This window comes from Parasteatoda tepidariorum, chromosome 8, assembly GCF_043381705.1.
Source record: "Parasteatoda tepidariorum isolate YZ-2023 chromosome 8, CAS_Ptep_4.0, whole genome shotgun sequence".
In the NCBI taxonomy this organism is placed as follows: Eukaryota; Metazoa; Arthropoda; class Arachnida; order Araneae; family Theridiidae; genus Parasteatoda; species Parasteatoda tepidariorum.
Window position 1 is genome coordinate 86469493 of NC_092211.1, and position 24040 is coordinate 86493532.

The 24040-nt window shown below is 31.2% G+C and overlaps 1 protein-coding gene across 2 annotated transcripts in view; it reads left to right on the top strand.

Annotated features, from left to right (window-relative positions):
• The window catches only part of LOC107437770 (transforming growth factor-beta-induced protein ig-h3), a 24079-nt gene extending 7789 nt beyond the window's left edge, over nucleotides 1–16290 (top strand). For both annotated transcript variants that reach the window (XM_016049871.3, XM_043047509.2), the window contains 5 exons: nucleotides 4424–4560; nucleotides 7870–8034; nucleotides 11104–11199; nucleotides 13709–13949; nucleotides 16029–16290. In XM_016049871.3, the coding sequence (XP_015905357.2) occupies nucleotides 4424–4560; nucleotides 7870–8034; nucleotides 11104–11199; nucleotides 13709–13949; nucleotides 16029–16255 (866 nt within the window). In that variant the 3' untranslated portion in view covers nucleotides 16256–16290. The remainder of the gene's footprint in view (nucleotides 1–4423; nucleotides 4561–7869; nucleotides 8035–11103; nucleotides 11200–13708; nucleotides 13950–16028) is intronic.
• The last annotated feature ends 7750 nt before the right edge of the window (nucleotides 16291–24040 follow it).

The window sequence follows — 24040 nt, forward strand, 5'->3', positions numbered from 1 at the left end:
TAATAGTCGATGTTGATGGTTGTTCCTTTTTCAAGATAGTCAATGAATATTAAACCATGAGCATTCCAAAATACTGATGCCATAACTTTGCCTGCTGACTTTTGCATCCTTCCAAGCTTTGGAATTGGTTCTTCTCGTGCAGTTCACTCGCTGACGGTCGATTGGACTCCGGTGTGAAATTATGGAGCCATGTTTCACCCATTGTCATATATCGACACATAAATTCAGATTTATTACGATTAAACAGCTTCAAACACAGCTCAGAATCATCAATTCGTTGTTGTTTTTGGTCAATTGTGAGCTCGTGCGGCACCCACTTTGCCTAGAGCTTTCTCATACCCAAATATTCATTCACGATATGTCTAACACTTTCCTTTGATATCTTTAGAGTCTCAGATATTTTGATCAACTTCACTATACAGTAATCTAAAATCATTTTGTGGACTTTTTTAAAATTTTCGTCGCTAACAGCCTCTTTGGGGCGTCCACAGTGCGCATCTTCGTCGGTGTTCATTTCGCCTCGTTTAAACTTAGCAAACCACATCGCAATGGTTGATTTTCCTGGTACAGAGTTCGAATAATGTTTCTCAAGAAAAGCCTTGGCTTCAAGAGTATTTTTTTTCGCCAGAAAGCAATGCTTATAAACACGCGAAATTCCTTTTTATCCATTGTTTTTAAACTAACAAAAGTTGCTTCACTAAAAATACTATATCTTACAAACTGTTAGTCCGACAGCTGTCAAATTTATACTCGTGTCTTTCGAAGGTTAGAACTGACTAAAAATCATATGTTTTTAATAATAGTAGCCCCATCTATGTGTCAGCCTACGAACTTTTCAGCCCAACTGTTATGTTACCGTTAATGACCAAAATCAACAGAATGTTGACTTTCACCAATGAATGTCAACAATCGCATAGTCGCTTTGAATGTCCGAAATATTTGTTATATCCGATTTGATATTAATTTATTCGTTGATATAATTATATTTATTCGATATTTTAACAACTGTTGAGATTGTAGATTAGGAGAAACATCAGTGTTCGGAGTACCGGTTAAATGCATACCGAGCAGTGGTACTTGACCTTAAAAAATATTGATGTAGAGCATACCGGGCAGTGGCACTTAACTGGACCTAGTGTATATTTTACCAAAGCGGCTATGTGATTGTCAACATTCATCGGTGGAAGTCAACAACCACCCATTTCTGTTATTCACAGTCACATGTCCATATGAACTGCGAATACATGATGTACAATAAAGAAAAGTTCTGATAATGAAATAATTTTGATAAAAGTTTTTACTTTAGAAAAACAGTAAGTTCTTTAAACCTAATATCTTACTAGGGCAAACATTCGTCATACTTGTCAACTTTTTCCGATGACTTTTGATTGACAAGTGATAATGAAACGAAACTTAATAGATGAGCAGGATTTTTTCTACTACTTAAAATATAAAAATAAAATCGTACAAAAAATCAATGTAAAGATTGCAGCTAATTATCCTAATGATGTGATTTAGTCATTAAACTTTTTTTTAAGGATTATCGTAAATCTCTCCATTTTAATAATTATTTTTGTGTACGATTTCTTGAAAGAAATCACACTTTTTCATTTGCTTGGTTTATTTAGCATTTTTAGAAGCTGGTATTTAGTAATTTTGAAATAAAAATTATCCTAAATTGAAATACTTAGAAAACTGTAATCACACAAATTTTCAAATGAAACCATTGACACTGCACGAAGTAATGCATGCTAATGTTTTTCAAGGACTCATGAAACACCATATCATTGATCACGTGATTTGCTCTCAAGCTATCCCTCAGTTTGCGAAGAGCTCAAATTTGATTGGAGAACTCCTGAGTTTATCCAGAAGCGAAGATAATAAACTGTACGTTGATGATGTCCAAATTGTAGTCAAAGATTTAATAGCAACAAATGGAGTAGTACATGTCATTGATGGCCTGCTTTCTACAAAACAAGGTATATTTAAACATCTATACACATGTACATGTACATTAAACATGTACATTTAACAAATAAAAGAATAAAACCACAAGTTAAGATGCATAAAGTGATGGAAAGTAATCCGCGTTGTGTTTCAGGGGATAGAGCGTTCCTCTTCCAAAGATGTGACCCAAACGCGAATACCAGCGAAAGCTGGGTAAGATGGATTTTGCACCGACCACAGTGCGGAAGTAAAAGGTTAAGGATAGTTATCCTTAACCTTTTCTGGACGGGTGATTCAGAAAAGCATTCGTACAAAATCAGAATCAGGAAGGGGAAAAAATAAAAAGCGGTAGCTTAGATGTGGTCGGTGCTAATTTGACAGAAATAGTTTGAGTTCACTTTAATCAATGTTAGTCTAATCACAAAACTCAGTTCAAAGTCCAACTATATAATTTTCATTCTGAATTAAGCGATGAATTAAACAAATCACACTATTATAACCCCCCACATAAGTAAACCGATGAATAATTAGTTGGTTACTGATTTTATCTTTTTACTTCGATTCATAACTTTTCATGCTGGCACAGATGTGCAACAATCAGCGCGAAAGGGTTACCGGCAGTAAGATCAGGGGTTAGAATCCCCATGCCGGCGTGCTAACCACAGAAAGTTTCCGTGGTTTTCCCGAAATGCAAATGTGTGTTAGTTCCATCAAAAAAAAAAAAAACACTTTACGAAGGTTAATTTGTTCCAATGGTTTATTTTATTTTATAACTGTCGTTGAACAGCTGACCCAATTTCAGGGTTACGACTACTAATGTTCAACGCCATAGCCTTGTAATTTTGAACCCACTCCAGAAGACAAAGGAAGTCCTGGATTAAGTATTGAGTGAAATCTGCCTTCGTGAAGGACTTTTTGATGGTACAAACCCACATTTGCGTTACATGGAGAGGAAAACCACCAAAACCTCCTACGGTTAGCCTGAAAGAAAGGGAACTCTAACCCATGAGCCGTCTACCACGAAGAATATTCTACATCAGACCTGTGGTCGGAACCATTGAACTAGTACGTGCGAAAATTCGATCGTTAGATCAAAGATTTTTCAGGGTGATTCGTTTATTTATTAATTTTGCGCACTCTGAACAATAGTTTTTTCGTGTCACTCTCAGGAGATTTAAACTAGCTTTTAATATTATTATTCCAAATCAGAAATAATACAGGGTGTCTACTGGTTGCGGAAATATTAGTAAAACTTTTTTTTATTTGTCTGCAAATCCCCTAGTTAAATTTGACTTTTAAGCTGTCAACATATAAGGTAGACAAATGGTCATGTGGCAGAGGTTTTGCTCTCTTTTAGTATATAGACTTAGAGGTTGGGCAGCTCTGATGTGCAAGGCACATCGACCAGAGGTCTGTTGTACCCAAATCCTAGATCATGATTAGCGGAATAACTTCATAGCTAAAACAAAGTTCAGTAAACACCTGACCGGAATATCCTGTAGCTCCCAGGCCTCAACATAATTTTTTCCCAGATGCTCAAATTTTTGAGCAGAATAGACCTCACACTCACAAAGAATATGTCGTGAAGTTTCCTCCTCAATATGACAACTACAAAAAAAGAGGATTGGGTGTTATACTCATAATGAAGAGGTGTCTCCTGAGGGTGCAGTGACCAGGTGAGAAGACCAATGATCTTCCTCAAAGCTATTCCTGTTAAGCTAAAGAAGCTCTTTTTGATCTCCACCGAAGCAGTCACGATTTAACTCCTTAGCTTGTGCCTTTGACCGTCCAAGTTGCGTCATTGTTCATGGGAATTTTTTCCATAGAATTTGAAAATAGATGCTCTGAAGGATGTCGAGGAAATTCCTAAAGCTGGTTCAAGTTCACAGAAAATCGCACTGGAGCCGGTCCGTGTAATTTCATCAGTCAGCTCATTGCTAGAAATATGCATACCAGGAATACTCATATATTATAAATTCAATTCTTTGTAAAACAGGGCAACTTAGAAAAGTGGATAAGTTTAAAAGGGTGGTCAACTTAACAGGTAACGCTGTACTATCAACGCTAAAATATAACTTCGGTAAACTGATAAAAATATAGATTCTTTTTAATAAAATAAGTTTTTTGCACTATGTTGTTTTATCGTACAAAAATTATTCTGAAATTAATTTTTATTATTCTAAAATTAATTCATTTATTGTTTTGGATTATAATAATATGCATATAATACTTTTCAAATGGTTACTTTTATAAAATTTGTATTAAATTGAAATCCGTTCTATCAACTTCAAATTGAACTTTGTATACTAATTATTTTATTAAAAAAATATCTACTTATGATACTGAAAATTATTTAATTACATTAAATTTTGAGTTAAACAGCCCCAATCGAATCAGACATTTGTATAATAGTAAATGAGGTGCTTTTTATTTCTTGTGTTTTTCCGTGATTCCTCTATGACTATATTTCTTTCAGCTAGCACTGTTTCTCAAGTGATGGAAAAATATGGGCTAGGAGAATTCTTATCCTTAATCAAGATGGCAAATCTCGGATATTATTTTGACGCTTTGGAGAATGTAACTTATTTCGTACCCTCCGATGATTCCATAAAAGTAAGACATGCCAATATCTCGAATCAGTAATTCTGCCTGACCTCAATAACAGGTGTCAAAAATAGAACATTTTTACGAATTAGCAATTTAGTCGAAATATCACACTAGAGAAAAAAATTCTTGTTGCATTTATACAAATAATTCATCTTAACTTATTCGGGTGTGGGGATTTCTAGCCTTTATTTCTTGAGGGACTTTATTTCTTTATTCTTCGGGCTTAGGATTTCTTTAGGGGTTTAAGAGTTTTATTCTTAAAGCTACAGATTTTTTTAAATGGCTTTTTTAGTATATTTATTTCTGAAATGAACAAATTAAAAAACTTTATGTGTAATAGGAATCGCGTAAGTGTTGTGACCAGCTTCTAGAGGAGTTATGGCATATTATCATGTTTGAAATTGCAGAGGAACCGATGCCCGGAAATGCCATTGTACAAGGATTTTGGCGCTTCCCTATTATAAACTCTCACTGGCTGAAAACGATCTGTCTTTTTGGATTGGTAGCTTTGATAATTGTCTGCGCACTTAACATATCGTGTATTGTTGCTGCAAGTCTCTTTAGGTATTCAAAACTTTTGCAGTGCGCTGTCATGCCCACCACGGAAAAGTTCAATCCTGAGTTGACGATGACAGTAAGTCTGCCTGAAATTTTGTCCTTTTGCTCAGATGTAGTTATCACATTAAAAAACTACAATTAAGTTTTCAACGAGGCTGTTTGTACCCCGGAAAAGAGAATTAACCGGTAGTGAAACTATTTCATTTTCAAACTAAGGGCACAGGCTGTTGTATTTTTAATAAGTCTTATAAATTTTAACAAGTCTTGGTAGCCAAGGATTTATATTGCTTCCGAAAACAATTTAACTATAAAATGCTTTAACGACCAACGATTTTCTTTTGCTTTCCGGGGCACTAATAGCCCTGGTTTGCAGTGGACATAGGTGATCTGTGTCTGCCCTTATTTCTTTTCTTCATTTGAATAAACTTGATCAGTCAAAACCAGAGGACACTAAGGCATTTTCAAGAAGAACTCAATATATATATCAAGATCAAATCCACGAAATAGAAATTTCACGTTCATGATCTTTATGACAAGGGTAGTATCCAGTTATATTTTCTCTGATGGAAGAAGGGTTGCAGGATCAAATTTAATTTCCTCGGGAGTTTCAGTAATGCCTGAAAAAATGGAGTGGTTTCAGGCTGAGCGAATGCACTTATCATCTGAGTTGGATTGGAGTCAAAAGTGAATTGAATGAGTTTTTTCTTATTTCGTTTTTATACTTATTCTTATTGTTTCGATTTCTTTACCGTAGCATTATCATTGTTCAATTAGAATATTATTTACATAAGATTGTCGCAGAATGTTTGTAACAATTAACCAAGTTTTTAACTCCTTTCTCCATGATTTCTCCCCACCACCGCCATTAAACGAAAAATATCTGATTTATGATAGGTCAGTAATAGTTCTATCAAAGTTAAGCCTCGAAGTCATACTATCGTCCTGGACCGTAAATTAAAAGTCATTAAATTTACAATTGAAACTGGAAATATACATTTTTTTGAATAAATCAAGCGGAAATCAGTAGTTCGATCGAATTTTGTTTTAGTTGCGTAAAAAGTTTCTAAGTATCGGAGGTCGAGGCTACAAATTATTCAGATTCATTTGTTTGATTCTGATCGATTTATCCTTAGAAAAAGAATTCTAGACTAAATCAGGGCTTTCTTTCTCAATTTCTGCAATTCTATATCCTTAAGTTATTTCATCGTGGTGAGATTGAATAGTAAGCATAACGATCTTTAACAGTATTATAGTCATTTTATTATATATTATAAAGTACATAAGCAGCATTCAGATAGGAAACACTTGCAGAGATGCTGACTTGCCATCTTTATGAAAAAATGTTTTCAATGATTGCAAAATTTATGTTTTTACACATGATTCTTGGTTTAGTAAATTTAATTGGTAGCACTTTTAGCCCCCATTACTTCTTAATAACACTAAAGTTCATAAAAAAAACTCACATTATTGCTGTTACTTCGTGGTGAGCCTCTTAAAATGCTGTCAAAATAATCATAATCTGCAAATCTTAGTTTGTAGTTCTTAACCATTATTTAAAATACTTTGTGGAAATCGAGGTAGTTGACATGCCTACACTTGTGGATTACCAAATATATTAACAACAAAGTCAATAGCAATAATTTAGAATGAACAATTAATTATCTTTGAAAAAAAATGCTATCATAAGTTTTTAAAGGTTTTTTTCATGCAGAAAAAAATAAACAAATGCCACAGCTTTAATTCAAAACAAAGCTTTAAGCTAAAATTTTAAACTCTACAGTAGTGACGTAGTGTGGGTATCACGATCATTATTGGTTGTTAAAATGTGGCATTTGTTTACATTAGCAACTGTTCTTCTCATTCTATTTTGAATAAACCTAGTACGTCAAGTATCAATTCTCTCGAAGTGACGTAATCTTTATTCTTTCACAAAGATTTCAATTCTTTCACTTTATATTTCTTATTTAACACAAAGACAGACACGAAGCCATGTATAATATAAACAAACTAATTATGCATACACAAAGCAAAAATATATCACGGATATAATAAATACATAAACAAATAATAAATCTAAGCTAAATAAAAGAGGTCGACAAGAAAGAATTATACTTAAACAAATTCTAGGTCCGACACGGTACTTTATTTAATTAACTTCACGTTAATTAACATTCTAACTTATGTGGTGAAACTTAGAAACTGGGGTGATTTTTTCTGTAAACAATTCATAACATGTTAATTATCGTTTTATCAAGTTAATTATCGTTTTTTTTTAATCTTTATAAGTCAATTTACAAAAGAACATAGAAATATTTTGAATTAATATTATCTAAAAGCATTTAAAGCGAGCGCAGGAAAAAGAAAAAACATTGAGTCTGGAAAACAACTCTAACAAGTTCCAAAACTATCGCCTCCTTTTTTTAAAAAATTTGATCTTGCTGTGCTGATTTTTATTCATGCTTTTTCTAGCCTGATTTTTTTTTTATGACTCTTACAACTCTCTATGAGTGATTATGGTGTTGAAGTTAAATTGGTTGAAACGTTTGCGAACATGAATAACCTAAAATAACTCTCATTTTCCCCTAAGAGTAAAAGGCATATAATATTATTATAAGAAAATCGCTATTTCATTAGATAACCGAGCCTTTGAAAAATAGTTTTAAGAACTTTAATAGCTTTAAAAAATACTGGTTTGTCCAGAGTTAGTTCGCAGTTTTAAGTAAGGGCATTTGACTATTTCTCTTTTTTGTATTTCAGAAAATAACTCCTAGTCATTTAGAGTCATTTATGTATGATGCAGAAGCATTGAGAGAAGTGTTGCTATATCACATAGGAGTCGGGCAACCTGAAATCAACGCACAAGAGCAAGAGTTACGATCAAGGCTAGAAAATACCTCTCTTCGTATTCAAGTACATGCTTCGGTAAATAGTTTCCAACATTTGAAATTTTGGTTTAATTTATTTCTCGTTTATAATTCATATTTCGTGTCGTACCATTAAAATGAATTTATTTACAGGGTTATTCGATATTAGCGGTTACATATAAATAATTCATTTTAATACAGTTACGCATCTACACGGTAATTCTGTATAGCGGTTACAAAACTAAAAGGGAAGTGATGCACATCATAATGATTTAAAATTGCTTAGCTATATCTGGCCTGAAACGCCATCTTCAGTTTCTCTATTATAATCTGGCTGTTCGGGCGTATTTGAATCGGTACTTTTATTTATTTTAATTATCTTAATTTTGTTTTTTGATTTGGATTTCAAAATGGCAAACTTTACTATGTAGTCATCAAATCAATAAAACAGTTAAAATTAGGCAGCTTTCAATAATAATTAACATAAAATTAATGTACAATCAGGCTAATTCAAATAGATAAAATTATCGGTCCTAATGTGCACGTCCATAATAGGGAAGCTCTCCAAGTAACATAAAATAACGTTTCTGGTTATGGATTACTACGCAATTCTCAATCCCTGTGAGACAGCCTAACATAGTTTGCAACAACTACCTTGAATTCTCAGTACAAAAAAAAATGAAACGAGTAGTTTTTTTGTGATAAGATTGGGATTGACAGCAGTTAATATTAAAATNTAAAATAACGTTTCTGGTTATGGATTGGTTTGCAACAACTACCTTGAATTCTCAGTACAAAAAAAAATGAAACGAGTAGTTTTTTTGTGATAAGATTGGGATTGACAGCAGTTAATATTAAAATCACAAATAGTATGTTTAAAAATATTTAAATGTGTAATGTGTTGCATTATCATCATGTAATGTAAGGTGTTCATCATGTAATGTAATGGATGTAAGGTGTTGCATTATCATCAATACGATTTTAGAAATGAAGAATTCCAGCGTTCTTCCAATGTACAATACTCAGCTGAAAGTCTTAGGTCCTCTACCAATGTTTTTGAAAAATAAGCATCATATATTAGCCTTAATTTCTAGGAGACTTTTCACATAATTAAAAGCAAACATTCAGTAGTAAATTATTTCATTGATGTTCCATGACTGTCCAAAATTTGATAAATACTTTTTTTTAAATTATTTTTGTCGGCTTTTTTTTTTTAATCGTTTTTAATCTTTTAATTGCCTATTTTTCTCATAAGTTGTAAAAGCAACATCTAATTTGAAGGCATAATAGATTTTGTTTATTTTCCGTACATATCCTCCAACATTTAAATTTATCGTGAGACACTTTCTACTGTGGTAGAAGAGAAATTTTTAAAATAAATAAGATTTCTCAATAAAACGTATAACAAATCTCAACAAGATTTTTAACTTAATTTTAATTAAGCAATCTGATTTGATTATATACAGGTGTTGGACAAAAATATGGGAACAGTTCTATACTAATTCTATATAAACAGTGTTTCGTTTAGCGACAAATGTTTTGGAAGAATTTACGTGTCAAAATGGTTCGTACTAATAATGCTAAAAACTTTTAGCTGTTAGGTCATTTGCACTCATGCTTTTCAAAGCTTTAATACCTACCATTTTGAAATTCAATTTATTGGAATTGCATACATTTGAAGGTTAATGTGCTCAATTTAAATTTATAAACCTTTGTCAAATAGAAGGACAGAGAGAAATATGCAGAGGACAGCATGAAGTTACATCCAGAATAACAGCGGGATTCGAACCCGCTACCTTCACGTTTTGCACAGCATTTCATGGGCGATACCGCTCGGCCAAGGGGGGGGGGGCACGGAATTCCTTTTGCAGGCTTGCAATATTTCGTTTAGGTTGATTTTTTAAAATTATATTGGTACTGAAAAAAGAACAAAGCTTTTAAGTTACGGTAATTTTGGTCGATTCGAATTTTGCATGGGGAAAAAAGGAAGGTATTTCTAAAAGCTTCTAGCTTGATCATGAATTGACCATGATCTTTAAAATTGTGGTAGCAGTTTTACCATGAAAAATCTGCCAAAACCAAAAAGAAATATTGTTTGCATCGAGTTATTAAAGAAGAGTTTTCATATTTTTGTTCATCCCCTGTATCTCATTGAATTGTTCGAATATATCAGTAAAGAAAATATTTTTAATTCAAATTTATTAAAATATTACACGTTTTACCTTTAGAAAAAAATGTTTTTCGTAGTAGTTGGAGCGTATGTGCTTCCATGTATACAGTGAGACATCCAAGAAAAACCACCTCCTTTTACGACTGCTTTTGAAAGTGACGGAATTTTTTCCATAAACTTAGTGTTGAAGAAAACCTTTAGGAGAGACCATTAAAACCTCTCACAGCGACCGGGTAAACCTCTGCACCAAATGCGGAAAAGGTCGAATAAAGAAATAAGAAAAAAATATCAAAACAAAAATTTTATAAAATAAATAAGTAAATTAAAATGTACTCAAAATATTTGTCTGAGGCTCTTATTTAGAGAGCTCTTTTTGACGATATAACCTCATGTTGCAGTCAGAGTGTACTAAAGTCGGAGACGATGTTATCAGTGATTTTCTACTAGAGTAGGAAGATAAATAAGAAAAAAAAAGTTGTTTTAGAAAGAAAAAAAAACCTCTTCTCATCTTTTAAAGTTAACTAATTCTTATGATATAGAATTAAATGCATAAACAAAAAACATATTTGTTTATTTATTTAAAATAGCTTTATCACTCATAATTGATAATTTAGACATAATTATATCAGTTGGAATCATTTTTACAGACGCTGAAATTTATTCGTTGATACGTTTTTTCATGTCGCCGACATAAGTGGGATTTCTTCACCAAGAAAAATGGACACTGACTAAAATTAAAATTAACAGTTCAATGGAGGTAACCTCTAAGAACGACCCATCTCTATCAATGACCATTTTACTGTGGAATGGAGAGTGGTCGCTCACTATTAATAAGAAAAAAACAAAACAAATTGTTATTTTTCAATGATGCTTTTTCTTTTTAAAAAATTGAAGAAAATATTAGGTTATTCGTTAGTGTACTATTATCGTAATTAGTATTGTTTTTCTTTTTTGTAGTACCCACACTCTGCTCCTCAAGTTCTAGTTCAATGTGCTGAAATTTTAAGTACAGGCAACAAGATCTGCGGCGGAACGCTTCATGTAATTAACAAGGTAACTTATACAAAATATAACTACTGCATTTTTTGCAAAATATTTTATAGAGTGAGAGACTATTAAAGACTAAAGCTTTCCGAACTCTTAGTCATTACTTCGGCATTTTAAAAGCCTCACCATATGATCTGATATAGTGGTTTTTCGTATAAACTTTTGAATCATTAACGAGTTGTGTGAAAAAAAAACAACTTTAAACCAAATTAACATAACAAAGAATCAGACTTAACTCACTAGAAGAAATTTTCCTCAAAAATTAAAAATTTAACGGCCCTGCATACTTGGCAGAGCAAACCGTTAAACATTATTATTGTTGCGACAATCTGTTTACATAATTTTCTAATGGTTTTGCCACATTTCTCCATTTTTTTGTCGCAATATTTGACGAATTCTTGAAATTAAAAAAAAAAAAACTGTTGAATTATTTTTTTGTGTACTTGAAAGTCGAGAAGAAGAATACGCGATTAAGCCCAATCATGTGATTCAAATTATATGGTAGAGCTTATTCACATGTTTGTACTACTTGACTAGTTAACGTTATAGCAATCATGGGTGCAACTCCTCAGTTTTGAGAAAAGATCAGAGAACTGATTTTCTATCCTCCAAAAATATTCATTTCCAATTTATTTTTCAAATTATTAAGTTTTCATTTAAATATTTACTTTTCCTTTCTCTGTGGAAAAAAAATTAAACAATTATTTTATGAAAAAATAAATAAAAAGGTAATTACTTTTTGTGAAAACATCGTTGTTTTTCATAATGATTGTAAAATGAACAAGTAATGTTGTCACACCACAATGAATTTTTACATCTTCTTGGGCTACAATGGTGGTTTACAATGAAAGAATGGGACTAATTAAATTTCAACATCTACAAGTTTTAACAAAATTATTATTGTTGAATCTGAATTTGCTTGAGTTTGTATTCCCCCACCCCAATATTTTGTAATAATGGACAAAGTTAATTTAGGTTTATTTTTTAAAATATTAAATTTAAAGATCTAGGAAAAAACTTTAATAATGATGAAGTGAAAAAAGAAGTAGAAATATGAATGGCTCCAAGAAAAAGTTAGTGGCGTAATTCAGCAATTGGTTCAAAAAGATATACATGATCAGCTATTATTTTAATTTATTTATTTATTGAAGAAAAAAATAATCAATTACTGGTATAGTATGTGGGCCATTTTCATGGAAACTGAGCTATAAATCTCCGAAAATATCTTCTAAATAGCATTAGACAGTGTTAATTGATCAAAAAATAAGTTCAGTCTTAAAATTTTTCTTGAGTAGTTCCGCATATAGCAGCAATTAAATTTTGTTTATTATCAAGCTGGATCAATTTTCTGATCATATTTAATTGGATAAATGTAAGCGACGTCACGTGTGTTTGTCGAATTTGATTGGTTTCTGAATCGTGGTAAAAACCGATGCCACGATTTACCCATGATTACGTCACTTGCTGGTAATCAATTAAAATGTAACATTTTTGCTAAATTAGAGACAACCATTATTCAATATTTTTACTTTTACTCTCACTGGAAGCTTTGCTCTTTTCATATGCTTTTCAGATGGAACAGAGGTAAATTTTTAAGTGCGGTATAATCTCGATATAACAAATATTTCTGGTATAATCTCGATATAACGAATATACGTTCTCGATATAACGTTATGAGAAGTATGCTATTACAACGCGTCACTGTCAAAATACTAATATTAAATATAAACAAATATGTTTAAAATGAGCCACACATTTCTTTTTTAATATTTATGAACAGTGGTTGGAAAAACTGCATTATTTTTGTAGTTTATTATAGCTGCAACTACTTTTGTTACAAATGTAGTTAACTACAACTACTTTTTTTTAAATGTAATGACTACAAGCTACTTTGGAATTGTCGTAATTAATTCACTACTTTAAGGAGAAAAACTTTGCTAGGGAATTAACTTAATTTACACCTTTGTTCAAAATGGGTTTGAATGAATACATTACATTAAATATAGGGAAATAATGAAGAAATATTTATTCATGATTACATGAGCCAGTTTGTTATTACAAAACATTTCTGTTCGAATTTGTTCATATAATCTTCATTTAAGCCTTTTTCGACCGCAAATATTTAATTTAAGAAATATGAAATAATCAAATACTTTCAATTTTGTTAAGTGTTTAATGCTATTTTATTTCCTCTAAGAACGAAAATACGTTCCCTTCCGTTTAAATAACGTGTGCATGAGCAAGCAAGTGTAAATGTACGTTTATAAACCCATACGTTCTTTATAAACTTGCATATTTAGATAAAAAAAATAAGCTAAACTAAAAATACCGCTTAAAAAAATTCTGTAGCTTTTCAAATGAAACTAAATTTAGATTTGAAATCCTTGCACCCGAATTAAGTAAAATCGAGTACTTGCATAACAGTAACAAAAACTTCTGTTCCCCAGTGTTTTAGTTACCTAATTTAGTAACCTTCTAAGCGTGATACAAGATATGTTCCTACTTCTTTCTTCAGGTTCTCCTTCCACCGAAACTCAGCCTGATGCAACTACTTGAAAACATCGAAGGTTTTTCTACTTTAGTTCTTTTATTGAGGGTGACAGGACTGGAGAATCGCCTGAAAGATCCAAATGCGAGGCAGACGATTTTAGCACCCACCGATGACGCTTTCCACCTGATGGGACAATCTTTTCTCTTCCGTCTTCTGGATGATTTGAATTTTGCCTCTGATTTAGTCAAAATGCACATTCTGTCAGGTACTATGTTCTCTTACTTGGACATTACAAGTGTTGACACAATTTAGATTTGTTCAATAGACTAGATATTCAACCATCTATGCGATGGTCGAATATCTAGTCTGAGTCAGGTACTATGTTCTCTTACTTGGACAGTACAAGTGTTGACACAATTTAGATTTGTTCAATCGACTAGATATTCAACCATCTATGCGATGGTCGAATATCTAGTCTGAATCAGATACGATGCTCTCTTACTTGGACATTACAAGTGTTGACACAATTTAGATTTGTTCAATAGACTAGATATTCAACCATCTATATCAATTTTCAAATAAATTCTATTGAAATTATGGATTCATTTATAAAGTTTTTAAATTATTTGTTAAAAATGAAGTTTAACTGTATTCAAGAGAGAAAAAACGCAGCATAAAATGACAATCAGGCAAATAACTATAGAAAAGAACAAATTTTGTGTTGTATTTATACAAGTACTTGATCTTGCCTAATTCGGGAGTGGGGATTTCAAATCTAAAATTAGTTTGTTTCGGAAATGCACAAAGCGCAAAATAAAAAACGGACCACCCTGAATATATTTTGATGTGATCTTCCCGTTCTAGGACTTAATTTGAATGGCTCGAGGGAGTACTTCAAATATGCTAATTAATATGGGCAAACGATATTTTAAGTTAGGAAATCAGACCCAAAAACGCACTTAATCCAATTAAACATACTCTTTCTTCGCCAAACCTTTTTAATACCCTAAACATAGGGGTAGCCACAATCTAGAAATTATGGGTCCAATAGTTTGGTCAGAAGAGCGCGTTTAAGTTTTGACCCCTTAAAGATAATTTTACTTTTTGCATATTTCGCTATATCTCGAGAACTTTTTAAGTAAATTAAAAAATTTTGAACACAATTATAAAATTCGCTTATCCAAAGATAATAAAACTCAAAAAATAACTTTTATAAATATTTATTATTTAAGAATGGTCGAAAAAAATTTTGAATACGAAGGTATACATCTTTTTGGATCATTTTGAAGTAAAAAAAAGCATCATTACAAAATACTAAACTTGAGCAAAATTGATAGAATAGTGCCTGAGAAATTAAATTTTAATTATCTGACCTTTTTGAAATTTAATTTCCCAGGAAATTTTCAACCGATTTTGCTCGAATTTTGTATTTTGTCTTTAAAATTGCATTTAAAATGACGTAAAATATTGTATACCTTACAATTCAAAATTTTTTCAACTATTATTAAATAAAATTATAAAAGATATTCAGTAAAAGTTATTTTTTCTATGGCACTTTGTTTGAATAAACGAATTTTATAATTGTGTGCAAATTTTTTTAATTCGCATAAAAAAATCTAGAGATATAGTGAAATACGCAAAAAAGTAAAGTTAACATTATGGGATTAAAACATTGAAACGCTTTCATATTCATGGTAAATCCTTCACAAATGAGGCGGACTTGCGCTACGCACTTACGGACTTCCTTGCGTCAAAAACTTAGCAGTTTTACTGCAAGGAAATCGAGCAGCTGGGGGAACATTGACAGAAGATGCTGAATGCCGATGGAGATTAAGTCGTGAACGAACAATAGGTTATACCTTCTACAAGTCAGCCGTTAAAAACGGCGAGAACTTAATTGGTTACCTAGCAGAAAAGTTGTACAGCATATCTCATAAATACACTCATACATATTAGGGGTGATTCAGCACTGCGGTTACCAACTTGAAAGAGAGGTAGAGTGGATCTTATTGCATGACAACTCATGTTGGAAACTTCATCATAATGTTGCTAGAGGCACTTCCGTGGACTGACTGTTCATGCATATTTGGAACCCAGAAATAAACTCAGACATAATAAATAGACTCAGAAATAAATATTTTATCGTAATAAAATGATTTCACCAATAATTTATGGAGCTTACTGTCAGTAACCTGCTTTGTTTTTTTAAACTTTCTCTGCAATTCTAATGTATTTTATTTATATTAGTTTTGTTTGAAATAAGTAAAGCAAAATTGATTCGGTTGCAATAGTTAAAATTTATTAATTTCTTCATTCTATTTTGATAATTTCTTTTTTTTTTCAGGCACTGTTTGCTGTTCTCAGCTGAAAGCAGATTTCATGGCAGGTCGTCGACTCGTGAGAGCAGTCGACGGTTCATCCCTTCCTATCAGTCGAACGAGAGAAGGAACTCTTACCGTGTTCGACGCTCGACTAGTCGACTGTGATATAATGGCCACTAATGGTGCTGTACATATGGTGGATGCAGTATTTCTACAAAAAATGGGAGATGGCGCATTTATTAGAATTTAGGAAAATAATTGAATAAAAATATTTTTGTTTACTGAGTAATCGACATTTATTTTAAGGTAAATTAAAATGCTTCACTCTTTGAGAGGCCAGAAATTGTTTTAAAAATAAAACACCGAAATGGCCAAAAATAGTTTAGTTTGGCTCCAGTTGAACATTTTATTTAAATGAATTTTGTAATTTACATTATTTTGTTTACATTGTGATTAGCGTTTGTAAACCACAGCCTTTTAAAGAATTAACCAAAGTTGTTGTGCATACAATTTTAGACAAAAATTCAAACTATTAATTATGACAAAAATTATTAATAATTACGCAATAATTATTTCAATTGAAAACAAAAACATACTGTCACTCAAAAAACCTTAAAATCTAGTAACAGTATTATTTTATGGCTGTTAACTATTATTAGAGTCCTTTTATTTAACTTAAAATTTTTTCAAGTAAGGACAAAATATTTTTATAATTCAAATGGATTAAAAAAGAAATTCAATCTAGCTTATAAGGTATTTAGCTTATTAGGTATTTCATTAGATATAGGAAAAGTATCTATAGGAACTATCTATAGGAAAAATATATAGGAAATGGTCTTAAAAGTATTTTTTAAGACCATTTTTTGGGAGGGGGAAGGTAGATTTTATTTTCAAAATTTTATTCACTGTATACTTGGGCTTTTTTGCTTATAAGTAAGCGATCAAATGAACTAACGCATAAAATAATTCCCCAGTGGTTATAATGGTTTCTTATACTTCTTCCTGATCCGACACTAACCTTTACTATTACTCACATTTATGTAAACAAAACCTTTTTTTGTATTGAAGTTATCAAATGGTGTGAAAATAGCTTTTCATAAACATTTAAAAATTAATAAAATCGTACGGAGGTATTCTTGGGAAGAGTTGCGACAATTTTTTTCAATACAAAAAGTCAAGCGTGACTGAGTTAATGTATTTTTAGGGTTTGCGCAATCTTTTAAAAATAAATAAGAAGAGGAAGTATCGAAATTGTAAAATTTTGTTTCTTTACTCTTTGCGGACAGAAAATTTTAATCAATAAATTTAGTCAAGGAAATTCAGGAGAATTCGGTCACTACATGAACTATGGCAATTTATCTTAACATTTTTTAAAATGAAAAGTAGTTAATTAAAAGCAACGTTGTGTAAGAGATAAAAACAAAATATTTGAATTTTAGTTTTTATATTATTGGGAAAAATAAGTGGTTCAGTTTATAGCCCGCCCCTGAAAAATTTAACTTTCAAATTACTATTAAATTCACGAATCGCTTAATTTCGCTACCAAACACATTCGTAATATAATTATTTGAAATTATTTAAATTATTGTGATAATTGAGAACATAATAAAATGCATATCTATACCTGCCAACTTTTTATCTTTCCAAGGATAATTTTCTCAAGTGGTAGCAAAAAAAAAAAAAAATTAGTTCCAATTACAGACAAATCGAATTTAATATGGTAGAAATCATATAAATCTCGGTGCGCTGCCGCGAAGCGGCATTAACCGATTCATCTGTAGTAGTAATTCGATGATGAGGAGTAGTGAGGTGGTGCTTAGCACCAAAAATCGAGAGTGTATTTCGTGTGCTAGGGCAACGTCATATCCCTAAGGAAAAAGGCAGTGATTGGGCTAAATTTAGTGGTGTCGTCAATTAATTCAATATCTAGGAGTGAGTTAAAATTGCTGGTGGAACAGGTTTTTGCTTCATCGTAGAAATTTAAGAATCATATATTAAAAGACTTCCACTCGAAAATTTTAATCCGCCTCTGTCCGGGGCAAGTCAGCATCTTCGCAGCGATACCAGATGCGTACAAAAATATAAGCAATAAATTAGTGGTGAATAATAAAATTCAAAATTTTAGTAAAAGAATTTAAAATTAGCAACTTTTTTTATTAGTTGAAAGTCCCGCTAAATTAGCTAAAAAGGAATTAAAAAATTTTTTTCTTTGAGTCAAAAATTTCCAAATGAATAACTGACATACAGATTGAAAAAAAAACGGTTAAATTTTGTACTGATTAAATTAATAAATGGTGTTTTCCAAACGTTAGTTTTCTTCCACGTTCTTTTAGGAAAATGTTTGAATCAATTTTAATAATTACAGTGTTGTAAGGTGTTTAGAAATGCAAAAAGTGGTAACCAATATTAAGCAAAAATCAAGAAAGAGAAAGTGAAATTATGGGTGAAAGCGAGACGGAAAAAAGAAAAAACTCGTAGTAAAATCATTTCAGTTTTAACTAATTTTCAGGGGTAGCTAATCCATTTTCTTTTTCAAACTATTTAACAATGTCTACTTTGTCTTGAGGGGAAAAAACGGTTTTATATATATATAATAATTATAAAAAATATCTCGGTAGTTACAGAAATCAAATTTTTCTCGAAAAAAAAAAAATGCCCGAATGATATGTCTTTCATACCAGTTCCGTCCTGGTATATATAGGCTTTCAGCCCTGAGTGAAATGAGGGTAAGTAGTTTTCAGGGATGCCAACTGCTCCGCTTTCTAGAATACTTTTAATGAAATGGTAGCAAATTATATAGTAAAATTTGTTAGAGACAGATAGTTACACCTACTTTTTAATAGAGTAACCAATGGATTGATGCTCATACTCATATGTGTTGGTTATCTTAGCATCAGCCCCGCTAGGGGCTCCAACTAATTCATCTGAGTGGAAATAAAAAATAAATCGCCGAAGCGCATCTGAAAGGTGAAATGGATTGATGCTTTAACGTTGCATCTTATATGATAGGCATAATTTTTGATATTTAGTGGTAAAAAAATTACTTAAAAGAAAAAATACAAAACTAAAAGTAATTTGAGTTTCGCTACCACTAGAAAATAAAATTTTACAAAGCGGAGCAAGTTGGCATCTCTGTAGTTTTTCTTCACTAATTAATTATGGTGCCTGTCTGTGCACCATTGAAGCCCGCAGCAGCTGAGATTATATTTCTCTGTAAAGTTTTGTAAATATTTCTGTATATATCTTTTCGTGTTGCTTATATAAATCTTGCATTATACCAAAATGATATAAGCTTCGGCTACGTTTAATACTACTCCACTCAGACGAATGTATTAGATAATCACATCACATAGGCATAGTGAAATGAGCAAAATATTTACAATTTAAATATTGATTAAAAAATTAGGAATATATTTTCGATTTTGCATGGTGGTAGCTGCAAATGGATAGCTACATTTAGAAATTGAAAAATATTAAAATTAAATTATATCTACCATTTTTTTAAGCTTTTTTGGCTTATATTCCATCACTGTAGTAATTATAGTGTAAGCGGCTATCGCATCCTATCACGTGATCCTAAATAAATTTAAGATTGACCCTTTCAACGCAATACTTTTCTGGGATGAAACAACAAAATATGTCATAGCCAATTTGAATTAAAATAAAAATTTCATTGTTTCACTTTCATTCGATTTTCCTTGAACTCTTTTAAAAACAACGAACTTATCATTATAGAAATCGATTGTTAGTCATTTTGATTTGGTACTCAAATTTCTTTAGGCAGGATTAAAACAAATTAATATTGTCTTTTCTCCTTATGACATACATTCGAATTTCAAAACAATCACAGTAAAATACAAAATTCTATTTTTAATTTAAAACTTACTTTTGTTAACTGAAATTTTTTTAAAAAAAATTCACATCGCACAAAGGCTTACTTTTTAATTTATAAAACTTTTTTATTGTTAATAATAGAAATAATTTAGCCCAAATCCGTCATTAGTAGAAAAGTAATTCTAAACCAATATAACTTGATTGTGTCAGGGATAATCGTTTTTCTTTATAATCCAAAAATGTATTAAAATGGAAATGAATAAATGTTGCCATTTAGAACATCATAATCTTCCTAACTGGGTGATTGCGGGAGTGTGATATGAATTTCAGGTGGATTCTTTTAAGTCTTCTGGCTAGATCAATCCTATGTTTAGAGAGGTAATTTTTTATTTATCTATTTCATAATTAATGCGGATTATTGTAAATGGCAACAAAATTGAGAAGCATAATTTTATTTTAACATGTTTGTACTTACCACTACATATAAATGATTTTAAATAACTATATTTTTAATAAATATCTTATTCATTCTAAAGCGAGAGCATGATCAAATCATCGTTATTAAAAATTAGTTATTCTTATGTCCACGTATAGCGGATATGACTAGTGTTCCGAAAATTTTGAACAGTGTTGTCAACTGTTTTTATGATATTTTCATAAATATTATAGTTTTTAAATTCACTTCTATTTTAGAAATTTAGTTATAACGCCGATATTTGATTTACAAACGTTTTGTTTCCACAATCTTCATTATCTCGCACTCGCAGCTTTGAAAATTTCCTGGAAAGTGACTAACATTTCCTTTTCATATCTATAATGTTTTTTTAAAAATATATACAGGAAAAAATTATGTACAATTATCTACATACAAAAGGATGATTTGAGATTTAAATAGAGAGTGAGATTGTTTGTGCACATTAAGAGTGTACCTCTGTCATAGTTGAGCCCAGGCCGTCTTCGTAAATACCACTTTTGCCGGATTTGCTTAATCCTAATCAGACCCCTAGGGATTGCTCATTCACAGGGATGAGCTGAATCTGCGTGCACATCAACTGCACATATTCGTTCGTTAGTTGCAGTGACACTGGGCGCCTGAGGCCTTACGGCTCTTTTCCCATTCATCCTGAAATTAGACTAGAAACATACATGACAAAAATAAAGTTTGGGGAACAAAAAGAAGTTCTAGAGATCAACTGCAGATAAAGTTTTCTTTTTAACTATAAATAACTTATAATGTATGCGATGGCGGAAGTTATGTTTGAATAAGTTATGTTTTTAAGTGTTTTTGGCAGTAATGTCCGTGATTTTGGTGTCATGGGTGCCGGGTTACGTTAAATAACAACACTAGCAGCATCTTTCGTGGCAAAGAACGTGACAGTTCGGTGCCAGAAGGAAAAAAAACATTTCCAATTTTTTAAAAGAAATATATGAGATATATATTTCAATTCAGAAACTTTACCGGCTTATTTTTTAGTTTTATACATTTCATGACAGAAGTCAGATTTTCTGCCGACATTTTACTATGATATTCATTAGGTGGTAGTTACGAAATAGTTGAAACAATGAATAAAAAGAAAATCACAATTCTATGTTTACGTATCCAAATTAGAAGCTTAGATTACCTATATATTACCGTGAACAGATATGAAATAAAACCTAATAAAAATAATTGAATATAAAAAAAAGAAACTTTGAGAAAAAAAATACATACTAAAGTTAGACTCTCAGTATTCCAAGTTGATAGGATGCTAAAAAAAAAATCGAGATAGCGAGCTTTTGAGATAAAATGTTCCGAACTAAATATTTTCTAAAATGTAGTGAATATATTCTAAAATATTACTCTAAAAAGTAGAGTCGTGAAACATAAGAATAACTAATAATAAATATGTATGTAATGATAGTTGACTATAGGTCTAAATACAACAATGATAATTTTACTTTGTAAGGCAAGACAATAATTATGCATTAAATAGAATAGAATTGGTTTACAAAGAACTTACATTGTGATTTTTCCGTGATTCAGAAGAAACTCTTTGACATATGAATTCAAACTAACATTAGGTAGATATATAATACCAAGGAGAAAGATATTTTTTGATGTAACAAGGTTTCCGAGTTATTGAGAGTGTACTGTACTAACTTTAAACGAAAACGCTTACAAATGAATGTAGACAGGGCTGCCAACTACCACACGTTTAGCAAAATATTTTACGAAACTAATCAGAAAGTAAAGTTTTTATAATTTTGGTTAGTCCTGTTGACATTTTAAAAGCCTCACAGAGTAAGAACCGGGAAAAGTGGATTTTTAAATGAATTTTTGAATCATTTACATAAAGTGATGTGAAAAATAAATTATCAAATTTACTATACAAAGAATTACACACAAAAACTTAAACTTGGCTATTAATCGAAACGAAAACCTAAATTTCGCTCCCAAAAAGGGACTACGTAGGTCAGGGACTCCGTAGCTACCCTCAGTCTAAGTCTACTGCTAAGCCTGTGATCCTGTTCAGGAGCATCCTGTCATATGTCTCCAACTACTTATATAGATAGATCCTAGGCGAAATGTGCAATTAAGTCTGCTATAGCATCCGTTATTTCTCTTGCAATGACCACTATTAATGACAACATCTTAGTTGCCCAAGGGCACCCATTCAGATGAAGGGGTGGGCATGGACTCTGTACACTCCCTCAGTCTAAGTCTGAACTGCTAAGTCGCAGCAAATAGGCAAAATTTTCCGAAAATCTGCTATGTTTGGTTTGTACTGTTTTGTAAAATTTGGAGCATTTGACATGCCGATTTTTACAAAATTTAGACAACCACTTCAGAACAATTTCTAGACCGTACCTTATCAGGTCTGAAGAGGTTAAAGTATGTTATATACCATGATCCTGCACTTTTGTTTAATTAACACGACACACAACCATCATGGTTGTGTTATAATTTTGCATTGATCAAGATATTCAGTCTATTATATACGTTCTTTTTTACAGACGCCTCGATCATATAGCTCATTTGAATGGTTGGTTTACTGGGTAAGTATAACTAAATTATTTTATCTGAGAAGTAGGTTTATTAAATACATTTTATAATTATCAAGAAGATCTAAAAACATTTACGTGGTTGTCAAAAAGTATGAACTAGTAAAATTAAAAACTTTATCTTTATCTAGCCTTTTTCTTAGTTTGCTTATGAAAATGAGCTTAGAGAATGATTTTGTTTTAAATATGAATAATTTGAAATGTAAATCATAATAGTCATACGAATGAATGAGTTTTGACATTTTTTGTCGCCCGTGTGCATCCTTGTTCACACATTAATATTCAGACTCAAAACATGACACATACATGAAAACTTCTTATTTGAAAAAAGTAGTTTTATGCAAAGTAGATATTTTATTTTGCTACCTACAACTTAATTCTTTTCAATCCGATGTCTCTTCTGAGGCACCATCAACAGTCACCACTCAAAAATTGAAAATTATTATACCTTTGTAATTAGTAACTGGTAACTAATACAAAGCCACCCCTCCCCCGCAATCAATATTAATTTGAAAATAATTTGGCGAAAGCAAATCGCCAAAAAAAACTGAGAATTAGTATATAACCATATAACTGAAACAATTTTGCTGAAAGAAATAGATTTTTGTTTTTGATTTTAGTGAATGAATGTGTCTACATAAATATTGAAATAAAAACTTAGCCGTTACATTGATCAATAAGAAAAGAATAAAATATTATATATTAGCTCTTTATGAAATAAAATAATTGATTTAATTTAATTAAAATTTGATTAAGAATGATTAAAAAAAATAAGTTTAAGAAATTATAAAAGCTAGGAAATATGTAATGCCTATAGTGGCATCACAGTAATGAATGCAAACAATTATATTTAAAACATACATCCATCCGTTTGGTAAGCAAAAGTATTAAATTACAGTTGTGAACTCACCCAATTTGTTACAACAATATAATTTTCATTTTAAATGTTATTTCATTAAATGATTACTTAGAAAAATGATTCATGTTCACTTTCCTTTCCTTAACTTATTAAAACTGGGTACCTGGGCCGCGCAGCTACCCCTACCCCATACATCATGAAATATTTTTAAAATACATTGAGTTAAAAACATATTGGGTTTAGCATCATTATGGTAGCTATACAATAAATACTTTGCTTAATAAATTAAAAGTTGAGGGT